At 39.0% G+C, this 26154-nt stretch overlaps 2 protein-coding genes across 3 annotated transcripts; one reads left to right on the top strand and one right to left on the bottom strand.

The window, feature by feature from the left end:
• Window positions 1–9996, bottom strand: ginm1 (glycoprotein integral membrane 1). Its single transcript, XM_026194367.2, has 8 exons — window positions 9802–9996; window positions 7555–7626; window positions 7350–7449; window positions 6177–6331; window positions 4312–4471; window positions 3972–4201; window positions 3392–3555; window positions 1–2764 (listed from the first exon to the last, which is right to left on the bottom strand). The coding sequence occupies exons 1-8, from the start codon at window positions 9889–9891 to the stop codon at window positions 2659–2661; spliced, it is 1077 nt and encodes a 358-aa protein (XP_026050152.1). The 5' UTR covers window positions 9892–9996; the 3' UTR covers window positions 1–2658.
• ppil4 (peptidylprolyl isomerase (cyclophilin)-like 4) lies at window positions 9540–25527 on the top strand. Of its 2 annotated transcripts, none has more exons than XM_026194366.2 (13): window positions 9540–9588; window positions 10332–10399; window positions 11878–11942; window positions 12027–12144; window positions 12378–12520; window positions 12671–12767; window positions 13520–13636; window positions 13751–13875; window positions 13989–14055; window positions 19144–19255; window positions 19413–19509; window positions 19716–19848; window positions 25102–25527. In XM_026194366.2, the coding sequence occupies exons 3-13, from the start codon at window positions 11890–11892 to the stop codon at window positions 25300–25302; spliced, it is 1263 nt and encodes a 420-aa protein (XP_026050151.1). In that variant the 5' UTR covers window positions 9540–9588; window positions 10332–10399; window positions 11878–11889; the 3' UTR covers window positions 25303–25527. The 2 variants fall into 2 exon arrangements, with proteins under 2 accessions (XP_026050151.1, XP_026050149.1); XM_026194364.2 differs by lacking the exon at window positions 9540–9588 and adding an exon at window positions 9933–10066.
• The last annotated feature ends 627 nt before the right edge of the window (window positions 25528–26154 follow it).

Below are 26154 nucleotides of genomic sequence, written 5' to 3' on the forward strand. Positions count from 1 at the left end.
TGATGGTTGTAAGGAAAGCTTTTAATTAGCATGATTTCTGACCCAAATACACAGTCCAGCTGTAATTCATACAATGTATGCACACAGATGCCAAAAAAAGATATCACGCTGATGTATCAAAGACCAAATTAAAACATTTGTTGTTTAACTCTGAACCAACTAGGTGTTGCGTACAGCATTCTGTTGCACAACTTGAGGCAGATTCCAACACTGTTTTAAGTCATCATGCACTTTCCTATTTTTAATGGAAAACTTGTTGATGGAGCAGCAAACTCTAGTCACTAGCTACACTATGCATGCACCTTTTCGTTGTACGCAGTATATCATGCATACTGCAGTTTAACTGAGCCCTAGGGAGAGAAAATCATGACATCACAAGCTGATCTTTTGGGATGTCTTTGAAAAAGCATGACCAATAGTAAAATAACACCCTCGCACATAAAAACAAACAAACAAAAAAACCCAATGAAAAGAGAAAATGTGGTTTGTGAATTTATGATGAATGAAAACGCAGGTTTTTCACCGACAGCCTGTTGAGCCGTTTGATCCTTCACACCTAGAGCTGCCAAACATCAGAGAGGGCTGCACTGCAAAGCATGATTAAAGCTTCGCAAGGTCAACTAAACCTGCTGAACATTTAACCTGCTCTGGAGCAGGTAATGTTTGAGATCAGCACTTCCTCTGTTATGTGAACGCACACATGGATAGATGGGAAACTGGGGGTAACTTCTGCAGTTGATAACCACCTTTGTGTGACTGCTTAGCCAGATTGTGGCGTCGCTTAGCCCAAGTTCAGAAAAGAACAGCTACTTTGTAGCACAGGCCACTGAAGTGATAGTGAGGACATGCAGATTCGTTCTTTGAACAAGAATTGTGTTTCAGTCTTGGACTGTATCAGTCCGCTCGTAGTTTATATATAGAGAAGGTGCATAGACATTCTGAACAGCTTCATGGACATTCTACAATATTAGTAACAGGAAGCCACAAACAATACTGATTAAAGTAGACCACATAGTAATCCTTCTCATGATAGAATCCTTATAAAAAACAAAAACTGAGGCACAGTGAAAAAAAAAAAAAAAAGACAATTAACAGATGAACGTCAGTAATGTCGAGTCAAAGGAAGAAGTTTTTTAGTAGCGACAGAACAAACTCTGACGCAGTAATCTGCTTAGCTTTGTCTTTTTAGACATTTCAACAGATTTAAGCAAGTGTCTTTGCCTCTGTTTACTTTTAAATACATTTAATGCATTTAGAGCTGTCTTCATTTTTTCCAGCTGTAGGTGAATGATTTTGGAGAAAAAACAAAGAACTGCTACATACACAAAGTTTTTTTTAAGGGAACTCTGAAGTGTTTGGTTCTGGTTCTAAAATTCTCAGTTTGTCCATATTTATAGGTTAACCCCACAGCATCTAGCTTTTTATTCTGCGCTGCAAACTTTTAGTGATACGTAAACTTGAACTAAACAGGATAAATGGTCCATTTAGTAACAGTTCTGAGGATGTAGACCATATCAAACTGCTTTGGTCTTGAGCTTTGGAGCAGATCTGATACAAAGGCTAAAGGTTATACTTTTGTGTAATACCAATTTGTACCACAAGATGGTGCAGTGAGCCAACCAGGCAAGTCATTAGGAGCACATTATCAACAATATCATACCGGGAAAAGCAAAGCTACTTGCGGAATCAGGGATATTACCAAATAGAAGTAAAGAAGCTTACATTCAAATACATTTCTAAACACCCACTGATAAAACACTGCTCCCTGGTGGTGAAATTTCAATGACTTATGTTAATGTAATCATTTGTATTTATGCCCTATACACTGTGTCTGCACAGCTCTGCCATCAGGAAACTGGGTTGATCACGTTAGCCTTGCAGCTAACAGTTAGTTTTACCGAAGCAAAGGAAAGAGAGTAAACTTTGAATGGTTTGAGTTTATATAAGAGCTGTTATGTCATGTTATTACCAAAAAGGCCTTTTCCAGTTTTTGTCCTGATGGACATTATAAATAATATTGAGAGGGTCTTACCATTCATTTAGATGGGAGCTTCAAAACACCTTCCAACATGGGTGCCAGTTAGGAAGGGTTGCTTGTAGAAAGATTTTGGCAGATTTCTTTAAAGAAATCTAAACAAGACCAGCAGCTGGAGAGCGGTATCAGTCTTTTCCTTTGACCTTCAGCTAAAATGACTTAAAAAAACAAAAACAAAAACGAAGTGTTTCTCAAAAAGCAGAGCTTCAGCTCATCTGATAATCCCTTGAATCTTGGACATTGTTTTTGTTAACTGCATTACAGCTAAACATGTTTTGGGTGTGGGTAAAGCCAAAGTGGTCACTGTTGCAGATTCTCTGCATGATGTGCTGAAAGCAGATTCTGGTAAGGTAACCGTAAGCCTTCCATACTTTAATCTCATTGCATCATGACATTCAGCACCATAAATCTCTCACTTTAATCTCCATTCTGAGGGACTCATATAAGCTAACATTAAATGAGCTTATGTTGGCTGATGAAAAGATTCACGAAGACCATGAAAGAGTAAAGTGACAGGAAAAGCTGTGGTGATTCACAGATCAGAACAAAACCAGGCCATGCCAAACCGCAGGTTAAACAACAAATAGGAACAAACTGGAGGAGCCGGTCAAGATGATCCTCATTCAAGGCTTCTTCTCTTCTTCCTCTGCTTCTACTTCTATGTTCTCCAGGAGATTGTGCTTCTCATCCTCTGGCATCACAGGGACAGAGTTTACATTAAAAATGCGCCTGTAAAACAGAAAATAAAGTTTGTTGGAAGTAATCACGGGGGGGTCAAAATTTTTGGGACCCAACCTCTGGGTCCCAAAAATGAAGCCAATGCAAAAAGAACTGTAGTTCATCTAATGACCACTTGAGGTCAGCACCAAAAATTCAGTTGAATTTTATTTATATAGCGTGCACAATCACAGTTGCCTCAAGGCGCTTTGTATTATAAGGTAAAGATCCTACAACAGAAAACCCCAACAATCATATAACCCCTATGAACAAGCGCTTTGGCAAAAGGGGGAAGGAAAAACACTCAGCAGAACCAGCCTCATCTGCCAGGAATTTTTCTGCAACTCAATAATTTGAATTTGAAAGTTTAAAGTTAGGAGGCAGTTCAAGAAGTTTGCTCTTCTCTTCTGGTGAGTGAAATTCTAGCATTACATTAAACTGTTAGCAATATGCATGTCTGCACATGAATATGAATGCTTCCTAACCAAGCTTGCATTCTTTAGCAACTCAGCACGCCACCCTTTCATCTAAATATGGTGACTCCCACCTCCAGAAAACAAATATGGCGGCAGCCAAAGAGTAAAGAAACCAATAGGTGACAACAGCTACATTCATCTTGTATCTATGCAACAAACTCACTTATGTTCACAAATTGGGAAAAACACATCTAAGATCTTGACGATGACGGCTGATCCGACCACGCCGATCACGACCACCCACATGACCAGGAAGAAGAGAGGCAGGGATTCGGAACAGAAGCGCCGCAGACGCTCCCTGGCTTGCTCTACCCACTGACACATGGCCTGGGGAGACATTGTTAATTGTTGTGGAAGAAATTTTCAAACAATGTGCTCACTTTGTGAAGACTAGAAGTGTCAAAATTGAGGAAATGATGTGCTTTTAACTGCTGGATTGCAGGATTTCTTTTTGTATAGCTAACTTTGTGTAGTTTGTGATGGAAATAACTCAATATTTCATTGTCTTCAACATGCCTGCTGCAAAATTTTTTTTTTTTTTTTTTTTTTTTTTTTTTTTTTTTTTTTTTTTTTTTTTTTTTTTTTTTTTTTTTTTTTTTTTTTTTTTTTTTTTTTTTTTTTTTTTTTTTTTTTTTTTTTTTTTTTTTTTTTTTTCTCTGAGATCATGGTTATTAGTCTTAGCCAACTTGGAGCAGACTGTATTGTTTGGAATGAGTGTGATCTTACTGCAGACTTGCACTTACAGAGTAAGAAGAAATAAGTTCCTTGGGTGGAGTTTCCATTTGATTCTGATCAGGCTGGCTCGGGTAAGTGTAATCAAGTTCATCATCATATCTGACATCATACAGGAGGTCAGGATCCATACGCAGGGGGGTCTCTGGGAGTTTTCCAGGGGATGCAATCTCTTCCCGGGTGGTCTCTGTGTGCTTCAGAGGATACTGGCTTGTGGTCTGAGAGATCAGCTGCTCTTCATCTGATTTGAAAAGTGCAGGAGGAAAAATATTAAATATTAATTAATAGCCAATATTCTAAACTGGACAGCTAATGAGTAGTTTACTGACAATTAGGACACAAAAAGCAAACCTTTTCTAGAATTTGGTGGATCTGTGACAACCACATCATTTTCTCTGGGAACCCTAAAGATATCACTGTGTCCAATGGGGTAGATGTTGGTAAACTGGGCCAGCTTCTGGAAGTCTGGGCTCATCAGTATTTTCACCTCACACATGTCAGGCTGCTGGACCTGAATAACACACACAAAAAAAAACAAAAAGGAAAATGCAACAACTTTTTAAAATAAACATACTTAAGCTGCCTCTTTGATGCATATTTTATGCATGAGTCATCAGATTCAAAAGGCGCATCCCACAATGCATTTGGAATTTGACTTGAATGACAAGTCAAATTCTAGAATGCCGTACACAATGGCTACGTTCACACTGCAGGTCTTAATGCTCAATTAAGGATTTGATTTTTTGATCAAATCCGAATTTTTTGTCTGCTTGTTCACACTACAAATAAAATGTGACAGCAAACGCGCTCTAGTGTGAACCCTCAAAGCGGCCCGCATGTGCAAAAGAAGACGTCACACACAATGCACTGTTTAGACCCAGACCAAACAGTATTGTTTGACTGATGGCCCTTAATATAAAGACTTGTTTTGGACTTTACGTTTCTCAATTTTGCTTTAAGTTATAAAGTTATTTTGTTATTTAGATATGGCCTAATAATTATCCTTATTGCTGTTTTAGAGAGGAGCGGTGCTTCAAAGGATAGTTGCAGATTTCTGTCAGAATCTGCAGATTATGCAGTACAAATAAAATGTTCACGTTTCTCCAACGCTGTCTTCCAAACAGTTTCACTGGATGGCCAGCAAGCGTTCGCGATGTCTTCTTTAGCGCTGTTAATTGGCGTCTGTCTTGTGTCAGTGATGTAGAAGACGGATTTAATGCGACATGACCGTTCAAACAGCAGTCGCTTTCTAAAACATCAGATATGTATCAGATTCAGTACCACATGCGAAAGTGACCTAGATCGGATTTGAAAATATCGGATTTGTGCTGTTCACACTGTCAAACCGTGATCGGATATGGGTCGCATAGGGTCAAAAAAAGCCCTGTTGTCACCATTATCCAAATTTCACAGTTAAAGCAAGGCTGACTGCTCATTCTAAAGTGATCTGTCAATCACAAGTGAACTCCCCGCCCCCATAAAAAAGAAGCTAAGTCTGGCTTGTTTGCTTTTTGTGCATGTTAAAGGGGACCATAATTTACAACATAAACACTAAGTTGCATCCTCTAAGACTCAAAACTAATGACTGGCATCATAATCGTCGGCAAAGTGTTTAATGAGGTCATAGAGCGAGGGACATTTTTCGAGAGACTTTTATAAACTTCTTTTAGCCACCACAATTGCCGCCCCCTGCTGGCCGTTAGAAAGAACCATATCAGGGCCCATTGTTCATTCAGTGGTGCTACTTTCAGTCACTGTGCAAATGTGCTGTTTATAAGGTCGGGGAAACCTGCGTTCAGCTGAGACTGAAGGAGTCACTTGGATGAGTGAAAAAACATTTCTCCCACTGAAAACGCTACGTCCACATGAACAGAATCAACTTTTGGGATTTCCACATATGGTTCACATTTCAGACCTGGAAGCTATGTCCATCCGATTTGGCTGTACTGGAGAAATGAGGAAACACTATTTCCTGTTGCTACATGAACATAAACTGTTTCACTTTGGATTTTTGAATGTGAAAGCAAGTTTTTAAGAGCATCAGCTTTAAACTCTGGTCATGTTTAGTATAAGCAATCACCACCTCTTTAAAGCCACAGAGGCTTGTCCCCACATGATAATTTCAGTCATATTTACTCCAGAGTTATTCTTAACATTAAAAAAAAACAAAAACAAACTGTGAGATTCTGTCAGAGAGCTGTACAATTAGTGTTTACCTCTTTGCCATCCATCTCTATCACTTCACTGAAGACCTGAAGAGCCACCACCTCCTCTGAGTCACTGTATAGCCTGTTCTGGCTCACCATCACCCGGGTAACAGTGGACACTATGTCCCCAGACTCAAACTCACTGCTCCCATTGACACTGTCCACTAAGAAAAACAAACAAAATGTAGCAGAATTAGAGGAATTGGAGGTTGAAATGTCACTGTCAAGAAATCCACAGACTTCCCTTGAAAACAAGAACTGGAGTTGGGTCTAACCAGTCTCTAAAAGACTGGTGGGAGGACCTTGTGCACAACTGAGCAAGAATATAAGAATTTTTACTTCATGGGCTCCAACTGGCAGCTTCAACAGAACAGGCCACATTTCCCACTGTCTGTGCTCATTTGTATGTCTGAATCTTCATCTTTTATTGGCCAGTCTCTGATCTCTCCTGTTTTATGGTTACACTTTAATGAAGCTGCCAGCTGAAGACTTAGGCTTTTTCAGTTGTTGCTTCAACTGCTCAAATGTATTGCTTCTTTAATCAGCAGTACGGTTTTCAGCTATGCTTACTTAATGGGAAAATGTCTTCCTATTGATCACTTGGCATTTTTAAAATGATAAACTCACATTAGGAAACATAATGTGGAACCCAGGCACCTGTTTGTCTGTTGGGTAGTCCATTAAAAAACCATTAGTGATTTATGATTGTCTAAAAGTCCATTATCACTGACTTTTCCAATCACTGTAATGTTAATTGACTTTAAAGTGGACTTGTGTTCATTTCCAGATCCATATTTTTCTTATTGAATTTAACTAGACTATCACAGTATGACTCACAGTTCACCAAATACCAAAATAATCTGTATTTGTCTTATATAGAGCTTGCCCCTTGGTTCATTCCCAAAGTGTTTCAGACCACTTTTATTTAATGTGATTAACCACCATGTGGTTTTTCTTTTCTTTTTTAACAAAAACAATAAGGAAAAGCATAAGAATAAACTACTCTAATCTGATATACATTTGAAATCATGATTGATTAAACAATACTGAACTCTACTGAATTTACACTGACAATAATATTTACATTTCTAACATTTGAACAGTATATTTTCTTCCAGCTGAGATAAGTGCTTTCCCCTGATTAAAACCACAGTGGTTTGAATAAATGTGTGAAAAACTCACAGAGAAGCGCTTGGCAGTTGAACCTAGTGACCCCTGACAGCTCCACTGGGACGTCATTGACCAGCACCTGCTCTTCACTCACTGATATGTTTAAATTTATCTGAAAAAAGAAAAAAAAATAGACAAAACAAAAAGGCGACTAATTGTCGCAGTTCATACTTACAGAAAACAAACCTTCGGTTACTGAGCAGTTTACACAGAGTACCTGTAAGTTGTTAGAGTCTTGCAGCTGTGTGTCTGCCAGTGTCCCCGCTGTCACATTGATTAGGATGTTTTCCTACGGTGGTCAGTAATTAAAAACGAAAGGATTAGGTTTAACACTGCAATGCTTGTAATTTACAGTAAGTAAGTAAGTAAGTAAAATTTATTTATATAGCACATTTCACAGATAAAAATCACAAAGTGCTTTACAGTAAGATCAGACATACAAGTTAAAATTAATTAAATTAGTTAAAAGCCCGTTTGTATAAAAATGTCTTCAGCTGCTTTTTAAAGGAGTCAGTAGAGTCTAGACAGCGTAAAGACAACGGCAGAGAGTTCCACAGCCTAGGTGCCAGTGCCTGAAAAGCCCGATCCCCACGTGTTTTAAATCTAGTACGTGGGACCACCAGTAGCCTCTGACCTGAAGACCTAAGTGCTCGGGATGAAGCATGAGGTTTCAGCAGGTCAGAGATATACTGGGGAGCTTCACCGTCCAGAGCTCTAAAAGTTACAACTAAAATTTTAAAATGAACCCTAAAATTTACAGGCAACCAATGAAGAGAAGCCAAAACTGGAGTAATGTGTGACCTCTTGTTTGTACCAGTTAAAAGTCTTGCCGCTGCATTCTGTACAGACTGAAGGCGATCCAGAGCTGATTTGTTAAGACACGTAAAAAGACCGTTACAATAATCCAAACGAGAAGAGATAAAAGCATGAATAATCATCTCAAGTTCTGCCTTTGACACCAGTAGCCTGAGTTTAGAAATGTTTCTTAGATGATAAAAACAGTTCCGGACAAGTAGCTGTGCTCTATTGCAGGAAGCAGGTTCACTATGGCAACAAGTAAATAAAGAGTTACAGAGAGTTAATCACTGTTTTATATTTGAATGTACTTAACGGCTGTAACCACCTTAAAAAATTGAATGGAGGATTTTATCATTTCTCCCATGAAAAAACATTTCTTAATGAGATTTGCAAAAAAACCTTTTAGTGTTCCCCAGTTTAACCCTTTATAATGTGAACTAATATTTGCTTTCACTGTCTCTCTTGCAGCCATAGCAGACATGTTATAGTTAATTGGGTTCATGTTGCACCTGTTTTGAATGCAACTTGAAAAATGCAGGACAAATTTTCAAATCTGTTATGAATGTAAACTTTAACCATTAAAGACAAACATGTTATAAGATATGCCAAAGTTTTTAAAGAGCTCTTTATATTCTGAATTAGACATTTTACTTGCATTGTGGGATTTGGGACAAAATAAGCCACTGTGAACTGATCCAAAGCAGGTCCAGACAGAATGAGATGGGAAATGGCTGGATCTGAATTGGATACAGATTTGATCCAGTCTGAATCTGTGATCCTTATGCACTGTGCGAGTTGACTCCAAGGCAGACCTGTTTGCTGATGTTGACAGTGGGATGTTTTTTAATATCATTTAATGACTGAATTTCAGTCCGTGAACACATTTCAACATGATGTGTAATCAGATTATAGTTAGACTTTCTACAGCCTCGTTTTAAAAAGTCACTTTAAAATCGGTTTAGTTCTTAAAATACCAAAACCATTTCAGCCTCCTCTTCACTCACATATTCACATCACCAAGATCTCAACTATGACAGGCATTTTTCCATCAGTGTGACCGATTACACAAATATGGTTGATCACTGATCAGCGTGTTCTGTGTCTAAAGATTTGATTAAAACGGTCAACCTTTTTATTACAGGGAAATAGTCAAGAGTTAGAAAGATGCAGACTAGCCTTTAGAGTTTATTCTGAGTTGATAATAAATCCGCGTAATCGCTGTATCAGTTGTTGACGACTAAGTGATTATAAAAGCACTCATGCTGGGTACATAAAACAGTAAACTAACGTGTAAATAGGATTTCTGTGTTTGTAAAATGTACAATTCTGTAAATTAATTCGCTCTGCTATGTGCTATTTGGATGAGGAAATTGAAAAATGTGTTCAGGTGCTGCAGGAAGGGAGGAGTCTGTGGAAGGACGACTTGGTTGACTAAAACTTGCTAGTGAGCAAGGTAAGTTCACAAAGTGTTTCCAAGGTATCCGAGGCTGAGATTACGTTAACTCTCTTTCTGGGAGAAAAAAAAAACTTGGGAATTTCCACTCATCAGGTTTAGCCTCAATTGTTGGCTAAACCTGCTTTCCGGAATAGGGCCCTGGACTCTCAGTAAGCTAATGCTATGATGATCAAGTTAGCTCCATATATTTGCTGCCTCCGTGGCTCTTACCGTATTCAGTTGTCTATTCGACGACTCTGTGCGAGTTGCTGAGACAAAAAGAAGTAATAGAACACAAACTGTCGACCACGTCATTTCCATTTTGAGTTCACTTCCCAGCAGCAGGACAGCTAAAACAAAAACATTGAGCACGCAAATGTACTGCGCAGGCGCAGATTTTCTTCTCGCGAGAAGAGGAACGTCAGCATGGCGGTGCTCCTTGAAACGAGTCTGGGCGATATTGTGATCGATTTGTTTACAGACGAAAGGCCTAAAAGTAAGACTACAAAAATTCTTACTCTTGGTGGTAGCTAATTTCTGTAAGCGGCTGCTGGTTGAGTCACTCACTGGGACGTTAAACTACAGAATTAATGGTTGCTAGCTACCGTCGTTAGCATGTTTGCTTCATATTCGTTATAGTAACATTAGCCGGTGTTGTGCAAAGTTACCCATACATCGTGTTGCTATAAATACTCTGTTAATAAAGACTTAGTTAATTATAATTACTTTGGCTTAACTTGGACTCTGTGCTCTTTTTCCAGCTTGCTTAAACTTTCTGAAGTTATGCAAGATAAAATACTACAACTACTGCCTCATCCACAATGTGCAGGTAAAGCGAAATGTCCTGTATAAACTTTATGTGGTAGTGAATGGTTCAAATTTGGTTTTCTTTGGGAAACCTCAAGCAACCCAGAATACGGTATGTAGTAATAGCGGAAGTTGGGTGTAAGTGGTGTTGCATTTGGACCCAGTAACAAGTTAATATGGCAGAATTCAAATTCAATTGAAACTGCATTGTTGCCATAATGGCAAACCAGCATGTAGACGTTACCGTGCAAGAAAGGAAGGTTGGTGTTTCTACTGCTAAGTTTGTTCCCATGCGTTCAGACTTGTTGATTAGTCTAGATTTTAATTTCCTTTTAGTACCTCCTTGCTTGTTAGCCACAACTTTCTTGAGACAGATAGTCCTCAGAACTTTATCCATGTTCCATGGCTCACCTTTATCAGCAGGACAAGTCTCTAAATACTCCCAAACAGTTTACTAGTTACACTTGTCTAGCACCTGCATGGTCGTGCATGCAGTACGTCTCAGTTTTTCTACATGATAAACAAATGTTGTTCTTGTAAATTGAAGTTTGTTTGTTTTTTCTGTGAAATTACAGAAAACAAGGTTCTGGTAGCTCATTAACGAGGCTCTCCTGTAATTACTTTCTATAGCAGATAATGAATAAAAGAAGAACTTTTCTGTCATTTAAATGTCTAACTGCCAGTTAGTTACTTTGGTGTAGCATGAATGGCCATGGGGAAGGTCTTTGTAAGCAGGAAAAATACAGTTAAAAGTCCACAATTTATGCCCCTCTTCACATTTTCCAAAGCCAGATCGTATATTTGACAACCCTGCACTAGAGAGATCATATCTTGGCGGGTTTGAGAAAACCTCACTGTTCCCTTGGATGAGCTGGAGTTAGTGGCCGAGGAGTGGGAGGTCTGGGTTTCTCTGCTGCCCATGCAACCCCAATAAGCAGTAGATGGATGGATCACTGGAAGCCTGAACGTCAGAGTATAATTTCATATTAGATTTGTATTTGATATTGTAAAATTAAATGAGAAAAATGTAGTAGCTAAAGTTTTAAAATAACTGGAGTAATTTCATTTCTCATTCCGTCGAGAGTCACCTGTGCGTACTCCAGGTATTGCCGCTATAAAGAGACAAAGTTGCTGCTGTCAGCCTGCAGCAAAGTCTAAAAGAAACCTATCAAATTGACACATGCAGCAGTTTGTCAGTTAGAGTATTTCATTCAGACATCCGTTATTTTAGCTTCTTCTTGATTTAGTTGTGCTGCCACTGCGTAAAGCAAACCCATTGTCAGGGTTTTAATGCTGCTGGACCACCGGGCGTTTGCCTTTGGGTGTCGTCTGCCAATTTTTATTCATATATTTAATCGTATGTAGACTTTTCAGTAGAAACTTTTAACATCTGTAATCTTCTCCATATTTTTTCAGACTCTAATGAAGATTTTGCACTTTTTCTGTCTTTTTCTTCACATTATATGTGTAACATGTCATAACTCTTCATCTTCTTTCCAGAGAGACTTCATCATGCAGGCTGGAGATCCTACTGGCACAGGTCGTGGAGGAGAATCTGTGTATAGGTGAGTCTTATCCGTCTTTTAAGAGGGCAGCAGATTGAGGATGTTGGATAAAAAATAAAGATGCTCTCCATTGTGCCTTATTAGCAAACTGTATGGGGACCAGGCACGCTTTTTTGATCTGGAGAAAATGCCACGCATTAAACACAAGAAGAAGGGGACGGTGTCCATGGTGAACAATGGAAATGATCAGCACGGCTCTCAGGTGAATGAGATGAGCACCCAGTGTTGAGTGCTTTCAGACCAGTAACCACAGAAAAAATACATTATTATTCATCCCCTGTTGGTTAGACCAGATTAGATGATCTATAAACATATTCAACATTCATACAGAAATCATAGATCTGTATGTAATATATATTATAAATACATTTTAAATAATATTTTGCAAGATTGTTTAACATGAGATACTATATCTAGAGGTATGTTTCTTCCTAGTTTCTAATTACCACTGGCGAGAACCTAGACTATCTGGATGGAGTTCATACAGTGTTTGGGGAAGTGACTGAGGGCATGGACGTCCTGAACAAAATCAATGAGGCCTTTGTTGACAAGGATTTTGTCCCATTCCAAGATATCAGGCGAGTCAAGACAAACTGTATTGCACTTGTTTTATCAACTTGAAGAATAATGTTAATGCTGCGTTCATTATTACTTTAATAAAAAAAAACCTCAGGGCATATTATTATTATTATTATCATCATTATTATTATTATTACATTTTGCTGTAGGATAAACCACACAGTGATCCTGGACGACCCGTTCGATGACCCTCCTGACCTACCGGTGCCTGATCGATCGCCTGAACCCACCAAGGAGCAGCTGGATGTGAGTATAGGGCCGCAGCTTCAATTAGATAGATGTTCATAGCAAGATCATAAAGCTAAGATAAAAAAGATATCTATCTCATATTTGCGATTCTAATTTTAACAAGCTTAAAGGTCAAACACCTTCTTTAACACATCCTGAACTTTCTTAGGCAGCTTGCTTGTGAAAGTTGTTTAAAAGAATATTGATCTTGATGGACATCAATGTTCTGTTTTGGATGTTGGCTGCCTTCTCTGTCAAGATGACCCCACACTGCCCTGCGGAGTCCAATCCGTGACTGATAGTGTTCTGTTGTGTGTTTTTCTATCTAGGTATGCTTCGACTGCAATGGCAGTGAGTTTGACATCATTGTAATGCTGAAAAATTAAGCTGCTGCCAGTCAGATCCTTTCCAGATGGTTTTTCAGAATCGAACGATACTTTGTTGCGTTCATAATTCGATCAGTTTTGACAAGATCCCCAACACCACTGGCTGAAACTTAACCCCAAACCATGACAGAGCCTTTGCCATGTTTTACAGATGGCTGTAAGCACATGCTTTCTGAATTGTGTAGAAGTAGTACTTGTACACACTGCAGTAAAAGAAGCAGCCAATATGCAAAAAACACTTGAACAATTGTCAGAAAGCCAGGAGAACTATTGCTCAAAAACCACTTTAAAAATTAGGTCTGGCACCTTGGAAGCAAAATCTAAAGAAATTAGCATGACTTCTGTACAGTACCGTAAGTAAATGTTTCTGCCATGGCTGTGCAGAGTGGCCGTATCGGTGCAGATGAAGTGGTCGATGATACAGATGGGAAAGGAGCCGAGGAACTGGAGGAGAAGCTGAAGGAGAAAGAGGCCAAGACTCAGGCTATCCTGTTGGAGATGGTAAGATAAGGAAACCTGCTCTCAGCTTCATGTTGAAGTGTGTGTGTGAGAGAGTGCGTGTAAGAAGATGCAAAAAAATAAATACTCAAGCTCTTCTGTTGTAAATCCATCCAGGTGGGCGACCTCCCTGATGCAGATGTGAAGCCTCCAGAAAACGTGCTGTTTGTGTGCAAGCTGAACCCAGTGACCACAGATGAGGACCTAGAAATCATTTTTTCTCGCTTTGGATGCATAAAAAGGTGACGCTTCACTCCAAGTACTACAAAGTATCTTGTTTTTCAGTTATTTCTATTTATTATATTTTGCCTTGGTTCTATATTGTCTTCTTCAAATAATCCTTTGTTCTGTGTAGCTGTGAGATCATCAGAGACTGGAAAACTGGAGACTCCCTCTGTTATGCTTTTATAGAGTTTGAAAAGGTAAGCGTGTGTATACTGCAGTGATGACAGTTTAAAGAAAAAGTTCTAGATTTAAGGAAACACTTTTTTCCCCTATAATAATAATAATAATATAATCAGTGCATTATGTTTACTCTATTTATAGTTTTTAGAGATATCGTGATGATCTGTTTTGGTGTCATGAGCTTGAGCCAGGGCACGATTAGCCTGGTTAGCTTACTGATTAACATGTCCCTAATGACATGTTTGTGTGTACACATTTGGCATTTCAGTTTGCATGACACAACCAGTATATCTTTAACAGTCTTCCATGTTTCACTGTCCTTTGTGTGATACATATGTGCAGAATGGGGAAGCATATCTATCAGTATCAGTAGAGTAAATACAATAAATTTAGTGAAAGTGATAGATGGGAAAACCCTGGTCAGGAGTAATGGAAATCAGTCATGTTCTTATAGTGACATGTTGTTGTCATGCCGTGCCTCAGTGGAGTCGGTATCATAGAGAAGTGAGAACTAAACCCACGATATAAGACTGTGTTTATCATGAAGGTGCTGTCAGCCTGCTATACATTGTGAAAATAAAAACCATAAAACTTTGATTTTGTGGAATTTGCCCCAGGTTATGACTGGTAATGACTTATAACTATTAAAAGGGCAACTCCCTGTGGTAAACTCGTAAATCTACACCATCAGAAGATAACGAAGAACACAATCATGGACTATTAGTTTTTTCACTGACTATGGTGAATTATTGATTGAGTGCACTTGGCCTCAGAACATCCCAACACCTGCATGCACACCGCTGGAGCTTTCAGAGGCGTTTCAATCATGTTTCATTTAAAAAAACAAAACAGGTTCAAATTATTTGGGTTAGCATTCGTCCACAAGAGGGCAAAACAATGCAAGGCAGTGCATAGCTAATTGTAGAGTCACATATATTGCAACATAAGCGCGTCTTTAAAAAGATCTACAAGCATATAGATTGCAAATGAAACAAACAAAAGAATTATGTTAAAGTACATCAAATGTATATTTGAAACTTTGAGCGAGCTCTGCTTTAAAAATATGGAACAGCAGTTATCTACCTCAGTGTAAATAATGATCAAACGATCAGTAGGGTTCCTCTGACGTTCACTCAGTGGGATGGTTTCTTCCTGTTAAAAGTGATATTTTTCTTCCCACTGTCACCAAGTGCTTGCTTGTGTGATTATTGAGGTTTCTTTCTAATATTGTTAGGTCTTTATCTAACTATATTAAGAGACTTGAGCCCACACTACTTGGGTAGAATATTTTTCTTTTTTACTTTTACTGTTTTATCCTGTTTTTTATCACCAGTAAATTCATTACAACAAAATATTTCCAAACAGGTCTTCAGGTCTGCACTCACTGGAGCAGAGTTGAATTGTGAGCTCTGCCGTTAATACCGCTTCTCTGGTTAATGAACTATTCCAGGCCTAAATCTATCCTCTGTTAGGTTTAAGCAGCAGGGAAATGTTTGGCTCATCTGTAAAACGTGCAAAAGTATGCGGATCTTAATAGACAGGAAACACTAAATTGTATTTTTATAATTTACTGGGAAGTTTATCACCAGCTGTTGAGACCTTTATGTGAATCAGCTTATACAGGGAGTGCAGAATTATTAGGCAAGTTGTATTTTTGAGGAATAATTTCATTATTGAACAACAACCATGTTCTCAATGAACCCAAAAAACTCATTAATATCAAAGCTGAATGTTTTTGGAAGTAGTTTTTAGTTTGTTTTTAGTTTTAGCTATTTTAGGGGGATATCTGTGTGTGCAGGTGACTATTACTGTGCATAATTATTAGGCAACTTAACAAAAAACAAATATATACCCATTTCAATTATTTATTTTTACCAGTGAAACAATATAACATCTCCACATTCACAAATATACATTTCTGACATTCAAAAACAAAACAAAAACAAATCAGCGACCAATATAGCCACCTTTCTTTGCAAGGACACTCAACAGCCTGCCATCCATGGATTCTGTCAGTGTTTTGATCTGTTCACCATCAACATTGCGTGCAGCAGCAACCACAGCCTCCCAGACACTGTTCAGAGAGGTATACTGTTTTCCCTCCTTGTAAATCTCACATTTGATGATGGACCACAGGTTCTCAATGGGGTTCAGATCAGGTGAACAAGGAGGCCATGTCATTAGTTTTTCTTCTTTTATACCCTTTCTTGCCAGCCACGCTGTGGAGTACTTGGACGCGTGTGATGGAGCATTGTCCTGCATGAAAATCATGTTTTTCTTGAAGGATGCAGACTTCTTCCTGTACCACTGCTTGAAGAAGGTGTCTTCCAGAAACTGGCAGTAGGACTGGGAGTTGAGCTTGACTCCATCCTCAACCTGAAAAGGCCCCACAAGCTCATCTTTGATGATACCAGCCCAAACCAGTACTCCACCTCCACCTTGCTGGCGTCTGAGTCGGACTGGAGCTCTCTGCCCTTTACCAATCCAGCCACGGGCCCATCCATCTGGCCCATCAAGATTCACTCTCATTTCATCAGTCCATAAAACCTTAGAAAAATCAGTCTTGAGATATTTCTTGGCCCAGTCTTGACGTTTCAGCTTGTGTGTCTTGTTCAGTGGTGGTCGTCTTTCAGCCTTTCTTACCTTGGCCATGTCTCTGAGTATTGCACACCTTGTGCTTTTGGGCACTCCAGTGATGTTGCAGCTCTGAAATATGGCCAAATGATGATCACGCTTCAGAAGCTTTGCAATTTTGAGACTGCTGCATCCCTCTGCAAGATATCTCACTATTTTTGACTTTTCGGGGCCTGTCAAGTCCTTCTTTTGACCCATTTTGCCAAAGGAAAGGACGTTGCCTAATAATTATGCACACCTGATATAGGTTGTTGATGTCATTAGACCACACCCCTTCTCATTACAGAGATGCACATCACCTAATATGCTTAATTGGTAGTAGGCTTTCGAGCCTATACAGCTTGGAGTAAGACAACATGCATGAAGAGGATGATGTGGACAAAATACTCATTTGCCTAATAATTCTGCACCCCCTGTATGTAAGAAGACATAATGGGATATGCAGCAATAGAAATCCAGGATGCTTCTTGATTCAAGCATGTTAGCAAATTACATACAGTACTACGTCTGGGCCCTGTTGTGATCTGTAATTCAATTTGACACCCCAGCTGTTATTGCTAATGTATGTAACTTATACTGTATTGTTACCATTCATTTATACAAATATAAAATGGCTTAAAAGTTAGAACCAATTTTTTTTTTTATAAAAGCAAAAAAACAAATGCAGGCCTGTGTTGTTTACTTCAGCTGTTCAGCTGATGTCCATGTATATGTTCCCTAATTCTTGATTTCTGATTAATGAAAGTTTAAATATTCATTGGTAGTGCTACATGGTGTGAGTCCCAGCCAAGGGGTTTTCCCTTATGATTAGCAGAGAGGTTTCGTGCCATGTAATCTCTGTCAGTAGGGAGGATACCTTTGCCTGTCATTCTTATTTAAGGAGTTTGGCACTTAATGTCAAATTCTCCTCAAGGTCTTTTCTTCTTCTTGGATATCTGATAGTAGGCACTGATAATGGTTCTTATTGGAAAACCTTGCTGTTGTTTAGAGGGTTTCTTACTGTTTGCTTAGTTCATTAATGTTGAGAACATCTGTTTTTTCTTTTCTTATTTTTGGAAAAGCATATTTTTGCTTTTTAAACGCTGAAAATATCATAAATATAACAGATTACTGCTGTCTTTTGGTTTCAGTTTCCAGTAACTTAACGTTTTATCAAAACTCGATCTTGATTCTTGTTTCACATGATTGATGACGCATTAATTCCTGCATGACTGTCAACGACATGCACAGATGTTTTTGGACTATTCATATTGAAGCTTTAGTATTAGTGGTTTGCTCTTGCATGTATTTTGGAGCCAGACGTGTCCATATTTAGGCCAAAACGTATTAACAGCTTATGCTAGCTAGCTTGGTTATCAAGTGGCATCTATATATTAGTGTGTCTGTTTACATTCAGTGCACACAATATAAAATACTAAAAGTTCAGTCACCAAAACTGAACCACAAACCTTTTATACCACTTGAATCACCCAATGAGATGTATTGCTTTGTCAGATAAATTCATTAATAATGCTACAACAGCACAAACACACTGGAGAAGACGAGTTCAGAATTAGCAGAGGTGGCTTAATTTCTACAGAAACGCCCACTGCAAAGCTGTTATGAAACTGAAAACTGTCTATAGGCCAAGATGTTTGTACCAAATAGCATTACTGCAGTCTGTGGAGAATAACTTGCTTTTGAAGTTAGCCTCAAGAGGCCATAAGAGGAACTACAGTTTTTGTCACTTTGGTGCTGGTAGACGTTGCCATTTGGTCTGCATATGCAAACGTCCTGGTGGGAGGGGGTTTTCAGTTTAATGTGTGTTATAGAATAGAATTCAACTTTATTGTCATTGCACATGCACAGGTACAGGGCAACGAAATGCAGTTTGCATCCATCCAGAAGTGCTTTAGTGATATAGATATATTACAATATATATTAGCAATAATATAGATATGTAAGTATATTACAGAAATGGGTCTATTATGGTATGTTAGAATGTACACGGTATGAAGTATGTTGTGAATATTCTATAACTATAAGTATAAGGATATAAATATGAAAAACTATACAGAATATGAAATAAATAACTTTACAGAATCTGAGATATACAGCTATACAGAAATGGGAACTATGCAAGTTGTAAACAGTTGTAGGATTAAAAATTATCGTATGTACAGAATGATTATTTACACAGAGCTATACAGTAGTGCAGTTAAGATAAGTGAGGGTGTGGATAATTTCTACAGAGGCTATGTAAAGTGCTATGTTATATAACCTAAATTATAATGTTGAGCAAAGTAATCAGGACTACAACTTTTACCATTATCGAGCAGCTTTACTACCAGTTTTTTTTTTTTTTGTTTTGTTTTTTTAACTGAAGAAGCTTCTCGGATGAGAGGTGAAATGTCTTCAAGCAACTTAAAGAAGTCCAGACGCTTTTCTTTCCAAGCTCCTTAGATTTACTGTGGGGGGGTTTTTCTCCACAGCAAGAAGACTGTGAGAAAGCTTACTTCAAAATGGACAACGTGCTCATTGACGACAGACGCATTCACGTAGACTTCAGTCAATCAGTTGCAAAGATCAAATGGAAAGGGAAAGGTAATGAAGCTGAAGGCTTTGTGGTTTGCATGTTAGTTTATGTTGTTTAAAGTGCACCAGTTACACCAAAGTTTCTGTCATTAGTGGTGTTGTTCTCCCTTTGTATTACCACACCTTTTCATTAGCTGTGACCTTCACTGCTTTCTCCGTTTCCTAGGGGGGAAATACACTAAAGACGACTTCAAAGCTTATGAGAAGGATGTAGAGAATCGATCCAAACTGGCTCTCAAGGATCAGGTGAAGCCAAAACAAGAGTATCCTTGTGCGTCAATAGGCTGGGATTGAGTTTTCCAGCTTTTCCACTTCGTGCCACAACATATCATTCTGCAGTACATGCCAGCTGCTGTGTGCTTTTTTGTTTGTTTTTTGTTTTTTCCTTTTCTTTTCCTGGTTTGAGTTGGCAGAGCTTTCAGAACTGACTGTCTCAACTTCCTGGAGATTTCCATAACTCAGGTAAAAGTTCCAAGTACAACCTGATAATCGAGGAAGAAGAGGAGGCACCGAGTCATCGGCACTCTGAGAAGAAACATAAAGAGAAGAGGCACCATCATCATTCAGATGATGAGGACAGCAGGAAGTCCAAAAAGCGCAAGGTAATAGTCAGTCCATGACATGACATAACATTTTTTTCTTTGCTCGCTGATCAGTAAGAATTGTTTTAGAAATGTTTTTAATTCTGTTAGTGATGCACCTAAAGACATGCGAGCCACTTCATTAGGTACGCCTTTTAACTGTCCAGTAACACAAATATTTATCTTTGTGTTATTTAATTATGTTCAAATCACACAACAGCAACTTAATGCATTTAGACATTAACAAGATGACCTACTGAAGTTCAAACTGAGCAGTTATTTAATTATGTTCAAATCACAACAGCAACTTAATTCCTTTTTTTTTTTTTTTATGGTTAATTCAAATGGTGGTTATGATGTTTCCACAAAATAGTCTCTTGGGTTTACTGAGAATGTTCCAAAAAAACGGAGAGTATACATTGATCACAGAAGCAACCTTTTGATTTACTTATCTGGATGACTGAGCATGCATCGAGACATATACACTGATATGCAGTTGTCTGTGTAAAAATGCCTTGTTGGTGTCAAAGGTCAGAAGACAATGACAACACTCCATTTTTCCACTTATTTAACAGGGTAACACATGGTAATGAACATCAGTATACCAAACACATAAAGTGTAATCATGTCAGATCATCGGAAAACTGCTCATTTACAACTGCCGTCTCGGAGCAGGTTGCATTAAACTTTATAATAAACAAAAAACCATAGAGATATATGGCGAAAACAAAAAGCATGAATAGACACAAATGAGTTAAAAGTGGTCACAGATGTGGTTTGCCAATGTTTAGGATAAGCTTTTAACAGTATGTGGAGTGCTCCTTTATTGCCACGGGTAAACTATTCTAATATTTAGTTCCCTTTAGTGACAGCACAGTTTGTCCACGTGCAGTGCCCTTATAGGTGTCGTGCTGTTTGAGAAAAATATGCTAGCATCAAAGTATCACTTCCAGTCAGGCAGGTGCTCATTTCAGAATCAAACCGAGGTAACTGTGAGTCACTAGTCCTGAATTTTGAATATTTGACTTTCTGCGCGGTGGGGACAGGATGCTGTCCTGTGGCAACCTACATAACTCTGGTTTTGGCATCTTTGATCATCATCTGTGAAGGATCACAGTCCTACACAGTTATATTCATAAAAAGCATGTCCCGGTCATAGTTTCTTTTCTTTTTTTGTTTTCCTTTGTTTTAAAGAGTGGCAGCACGGTTCATGTTAAAGTAGAGCATAACTTCTTTAGCTATAAATTCATGTTGAATTTTCTGAGGGATTAAACCATCTTAACCCAGTGGTAAAGAGAGTTAGTCATACTAGCTGCTGTATTTTGTATCATTATAGAAATATAAATTTCACACAGCAGATGAAGGTATTACGTGTTCTAAGAGTTATCATCAGTACTTGTGCTGGTAACACTTGGAGTAGTAAAAGAATATTACCATGAAACGGAGGCAGAGGCAGATGCGTGCCTCTACATGAGGTGACACTTCACCTTTATTAAAGACTAACTGGATCGTTTTAATTAACATACAGTTATTATCATGTTATTTCTTGTGCACATATAACTGCTTTAACCTGGTACAGGTTCTGACTTTTTCAAAAAGAAAACAGACACTCTGATATATCAGTGATGACAGTAATTGATCAAGAAAATAGTTGCACATCTCCCACTCACTCAACCAAAGTACCTCCAATAAGTTGATTTCTACTTATAGAAAAGGTGGGCTACATGGATTATAAATAGTCAGTCTATATTGTTATACACAGTAAATATATTAATATTTAGAAAAGTCTTCTAAATAGTTTAGAAGCTTGTAATCACAAGCTCTACTGCCCATGTCACATCCAGCTAACATACCGTAATTGTCGGGCTATAAGCCGCTACTTTTTGCACAAGCTTTGAACCCTGCGGCTTTTAGTCAGGTGCGGCTTTTCTATGGATTGTCCATGATTTTTGTGATATCGTAAGACGATTTGTTTTGTTTGTTCCGCTGTTGTACGGCACTACGTTGCCTGGCGGAAGGATCGGGGTTCAAGAGTGGTATGTTGGTCACATGTCCATCCGCCAGGCAACATAGTGCCGTACAAGTAGCGCGAAAAACAAACTTCAAAGTAGCGCTATGCGTTCAGCGGGAGTCGTGGATGACGAGCGGCGATAAACTTGCGAAAAGCAAGTTGTGCTCAACTCTACCGGTGGATTCTGACAGCGTGGAAAAGTGTGCAAACATCCACGATCACCAACGGATTTCGAAGGGCTGGACTGCTGCATGATGAAGAGGAGGACACCGCCACGGCCCTTCAGAGGGTGTTCGACTCTGACACTGACAATGACAATGAGGATTTCTTTGGTTTTGAAAGTGACAACGAAGGAAAGAAGCTGAGAGTGGATGACGAAGCCATCCTGAGCCTGTTCGTTTCCGACACTGGAGAAGAGGACTTTGGTGGTTTTAGTGCGCAGGAAGATGGTGGTGAATGACTGACTTTTCTTCTTGTTAAAGCCGTGTCACTGCACCTGAGCCTAAAAGGTAGTCTGAATCTATTTTTCTGGTGTGCTGTAGGTTACTGTTATGTACTACATTTGTTACTCATTTATGAAGCACAGCACATGTGCAAATATGTACCCATAACTTGTTTTTCAAAATATTAATAAAAGTGGTGTGTCTCCAAACAGCCATCTCTTTCCTGACAATTCGCTTTGTGCATATTCTCTTACATATGATAAGTCAATATTGAAACACCTGCGGCTTTTGGTCAGGTGCGGCTAATGTATGTACAAAACAGGATTTTCCCCTGATTTTAGCTTGTGCGGCTAATATTTAGGTGCGCTTTGTAGTCCGGGAAATACGGTAATAACAATGAAGGAGATGTGTAAGAGAGTAAGCAGCAGTCAGGTCCTGAAAATGTGTTGCACTTGTTTAACTGATGATCAGACGATTCGAGCACCTCTGTAACAGCAGAGGTTTTGGTTGTGTGTGGGACTGAACTGTTCAAGAGAGTGTTATCACCGCACCACAGAGGAAAGATATCGGTGACGGTTTTAGAGAAGCCGGTCTGGGAAAGGTTATAAGGTCATTCCCAACAATTTGAATTCCACCATGGACAATAAGATGGATTATTCACAAGTGGAAAAGACAGTTGTCAGTGATTCAGAGATCGGACCTCCCAGCAATGCTCTGAGAAACTGTAAAAAACACAAGAGGTACATCTCATTATACGAGCCTCAGATAACATGTTAAAGGTCAAAGATCATTACAGTTCACTTGGCAAAAGACTGAACCAGTATTGATTTTTCGGATCAGCGGTGTCCAACTCCAGGCCTCAAGGTCCTGTAGGTTTTAAATGCGTCCTTGAACCAATACAGTTGATTTAAATGGCTAATTTACCTCCTCAACATGTCTTGATGTTCTCCAGAGGCCTGATAATGAACTAATCATTTGATTCAGGTGTGTTGACCCAGGGACAACACACCTGCAGGACGCCAACCCTTGAGGCCTGGAGTTGGACATCCCTGATTTAGGGTCTGAAATAATTATACTGTGTTCACTGAGTTATTTCCTTTGTTATACAGAGCTGCAATCACAGTGCATCACTGAGCCCTATTTAGTCTAGGTCTATACACACAACACACACAGTTGAATATAAATGTTTGACAGAAATCTGCCTCGTTAGGTGATGGGCTCGCTGTCAGTTACAACCGTCCCTGAGTGTGTTTTACAGCGTCTGTGTTTTACAGCGTCTGTGTTTACAGGCGAGGAGTTACCTGGCTGGCTGCCTAATTAGGTTATGAAGTGATCGACTCCATTGTTTACACACTGACCTTTGATATCTGGAGTTTCCTCGTTTCCATTAAAACCATCTGTCAGTGTGTAGCCCAGCACATTGTGGACAGTCTGTTGATTGTGTTAAAAACCGTTTGTTCTCATTTCTGCAATGACTCCACAAAAACATGTGTGTCACATGTTCAGCTGCATCATATGGAATTTAATAGTCAGCATGTTTTTCACAGATGGTATCAGATGTCAAGATAGCCCCAGCTTATCATGTGATGTGTTTCCTTGTTTCTTTGGTTAATTATACATTTGTCCAGTCAGTATTTACTTTTAATTATTCTCCTAAGATCTTCTTTTCTAGGCTCTTTTGCCTAGAAAAGAGCCCAGTGTATCAACACCTCCACAGGGAAAAGAATGGAATAGATTGGTTGTTTTTATTTTTTTACAACTTTGGATGTGGAGTGAAACCAGTCAGGACAGAATTCATTGCAATATTTATATCATTGCATTTGTGTAACTGCTCTACTCATGTTTAAGTATAGCAGTAAATGCTAACACTCAAACATTTATGGTCATTTTTAAAAGAAAAGAAATACACTGTTGTTTTTGTAACGTGACATTGATCAGTCATGTTGTAAATATAAATTTTTTACTGCATGACTTGCAATTTTTTTGGCTCTTGAACTTGTGTCTAATGTATAATAGTGTCAGACAATATGTGGATCTTTCAGTCATGTCATAAATAACCTCAGTGTATGTAAAAGGTTAACTTAAAGGTCATATTATTGGGATTTTTCTGGATCAGAAGGAGTCCTTGCAGGACTTCCTGCCCGCCGACAGTAAATAATTAGTCGTTTACTTTATTTGAGAGAAACCTGCATTTTCCTGTTATGTCTGAACTTCGGATAAACAAAAACGGCTCGTGCATGAATAAATCCAGCCCTACCTGAAAAACGAAGACAAAATAAGATTCTTGGAAAATATTTTCCCGAGTGCCTGAGAAACACTCATTTCCCAGAGATGCCATGGGTCCGAGGGGAAAGTAGCAACTTTTACCTTGAAAAAGCGAAACATGAAATTTGTTCCTGTGCGTTATCTGTCAGGTCTTATCTTGTGTCAATCCTTTTGACTGATCCTTGTTCTCAGGCTTACAAGTTGAACATAACTCTTGGCTGACTGACGTCATTTTCAGTTACTGCAAATTTATTTCCTGCATGACACACGCCTTCAGAATCTCCTGAAACTGAAACAGTTTATGAGCTGATTGCTAGCCTAGCAGCATTAAGGCTGCAAACCACCCTCAGGATGCTTTGTGCAACACGCTGGAAACCGGGTAATAATAGAGCTTATTGTTCCATACGTATGCAAATCCTACAATTGTGTACTGATGAAAATATATTAAATACCAGTAACCAAAAGAGAGAAGAGAACATTTTTTGTAGCTTTCTCTTTATGGACTTAAAGACGAGCTGCTTTACTGAACATACTCTGCCTCTCCTTCTTTTCCAGGACAGTGAGGAGGGCAGGCGGGACAGAAAGGGAGGCCGCCAGCGTTCACGCTCACGATCTCGCTCCAGAGACAGGGACCACAAGCACAGCAAGTCCCGGGTCAAACATGGGAAAGAGGGGCACGATAAAGGCCACAGGGACAGGAGCCGCAGTCGCTCTCCCAAGAGGTCCAAGGACAAGGAGAAGAGTAGATACAGATGAGGGAGGACAGAGGACGAATGAGATATATATGTATTTGGACCACAGCCACTGAACTGTGATCATCATGAAATGTCTGAATATTCATCATCTTAAACTTCCTCTTAAATCACTTGATCTTGACTTTTAGGGAACTAGTCGGGTGATTGTCAGGTTTTTGTCACGTCGTCTAGATCGCCACTAAGAAATGTTTTTTTTATATGTGCATTAAAAGTTCACTGTAACGAGGTTTTTATTTGATCACTTCTTTCACTTCATTTGAATGCCGTGACAGATGTCACCGAATAAGTGTTGTTTACTTCCTTTCCTTGAACCCCACACATTTTTTAGAACAAAAGTGGTAGATGATTAATATCCAACCTTCAACTTTCTGACTGTGCGGTCTTTTACATTTAGAAAATGTCAACATGGAAAATTGCTGGGTGGTGTAATCAGACTGCTGAGGGAATTCACTGGTGTCTCCCTCCACCCACCTCCTAGATCTGGGGTCACACCGTAGCTCAAAATGCCACTCAGTTGCCATCAATTAAAAGCCCGCAAGGGGAAGATTTGAGGTATTATCATTGTGGTCTTAGGTTAATATAGGTTACTAATGAAAAGAAGATGAAAGGATAAAAGCAAATGCTGAAATAAAAACGTCATGACTGTAAGCTGATTTTAGACCTGTTGATGTGCCATGAGGTTTGTAACTGTGGACAGGTGGCTACCACAAACTAAAATTTGTCCCCACACAAAACTGCATGGCGTTGCTGTGGTTAGCGCTGCACCACAAGAAGGTTCCTGCTTCTAACCCTGGCTGCAGCCTTTTATATGTGTTTGGGTTTCCTGCAAAAAGGCACGAAAATGTAGGGCAAG

This window comes from Astatotilapia calliptera, chromosome 15 (genome assembly GCF_964374335.1).
Source record: "Astatotilapia calliptera chromosome 15, fAstCal68.1, whole genome shotgun sequence".
Lineage (NCBI taxonomy): Eukaryota > Metazoa > Chordata > Actinopteri > Cichliformes > Cichlidae > Astatotilapia > Astatotilapia calliptera.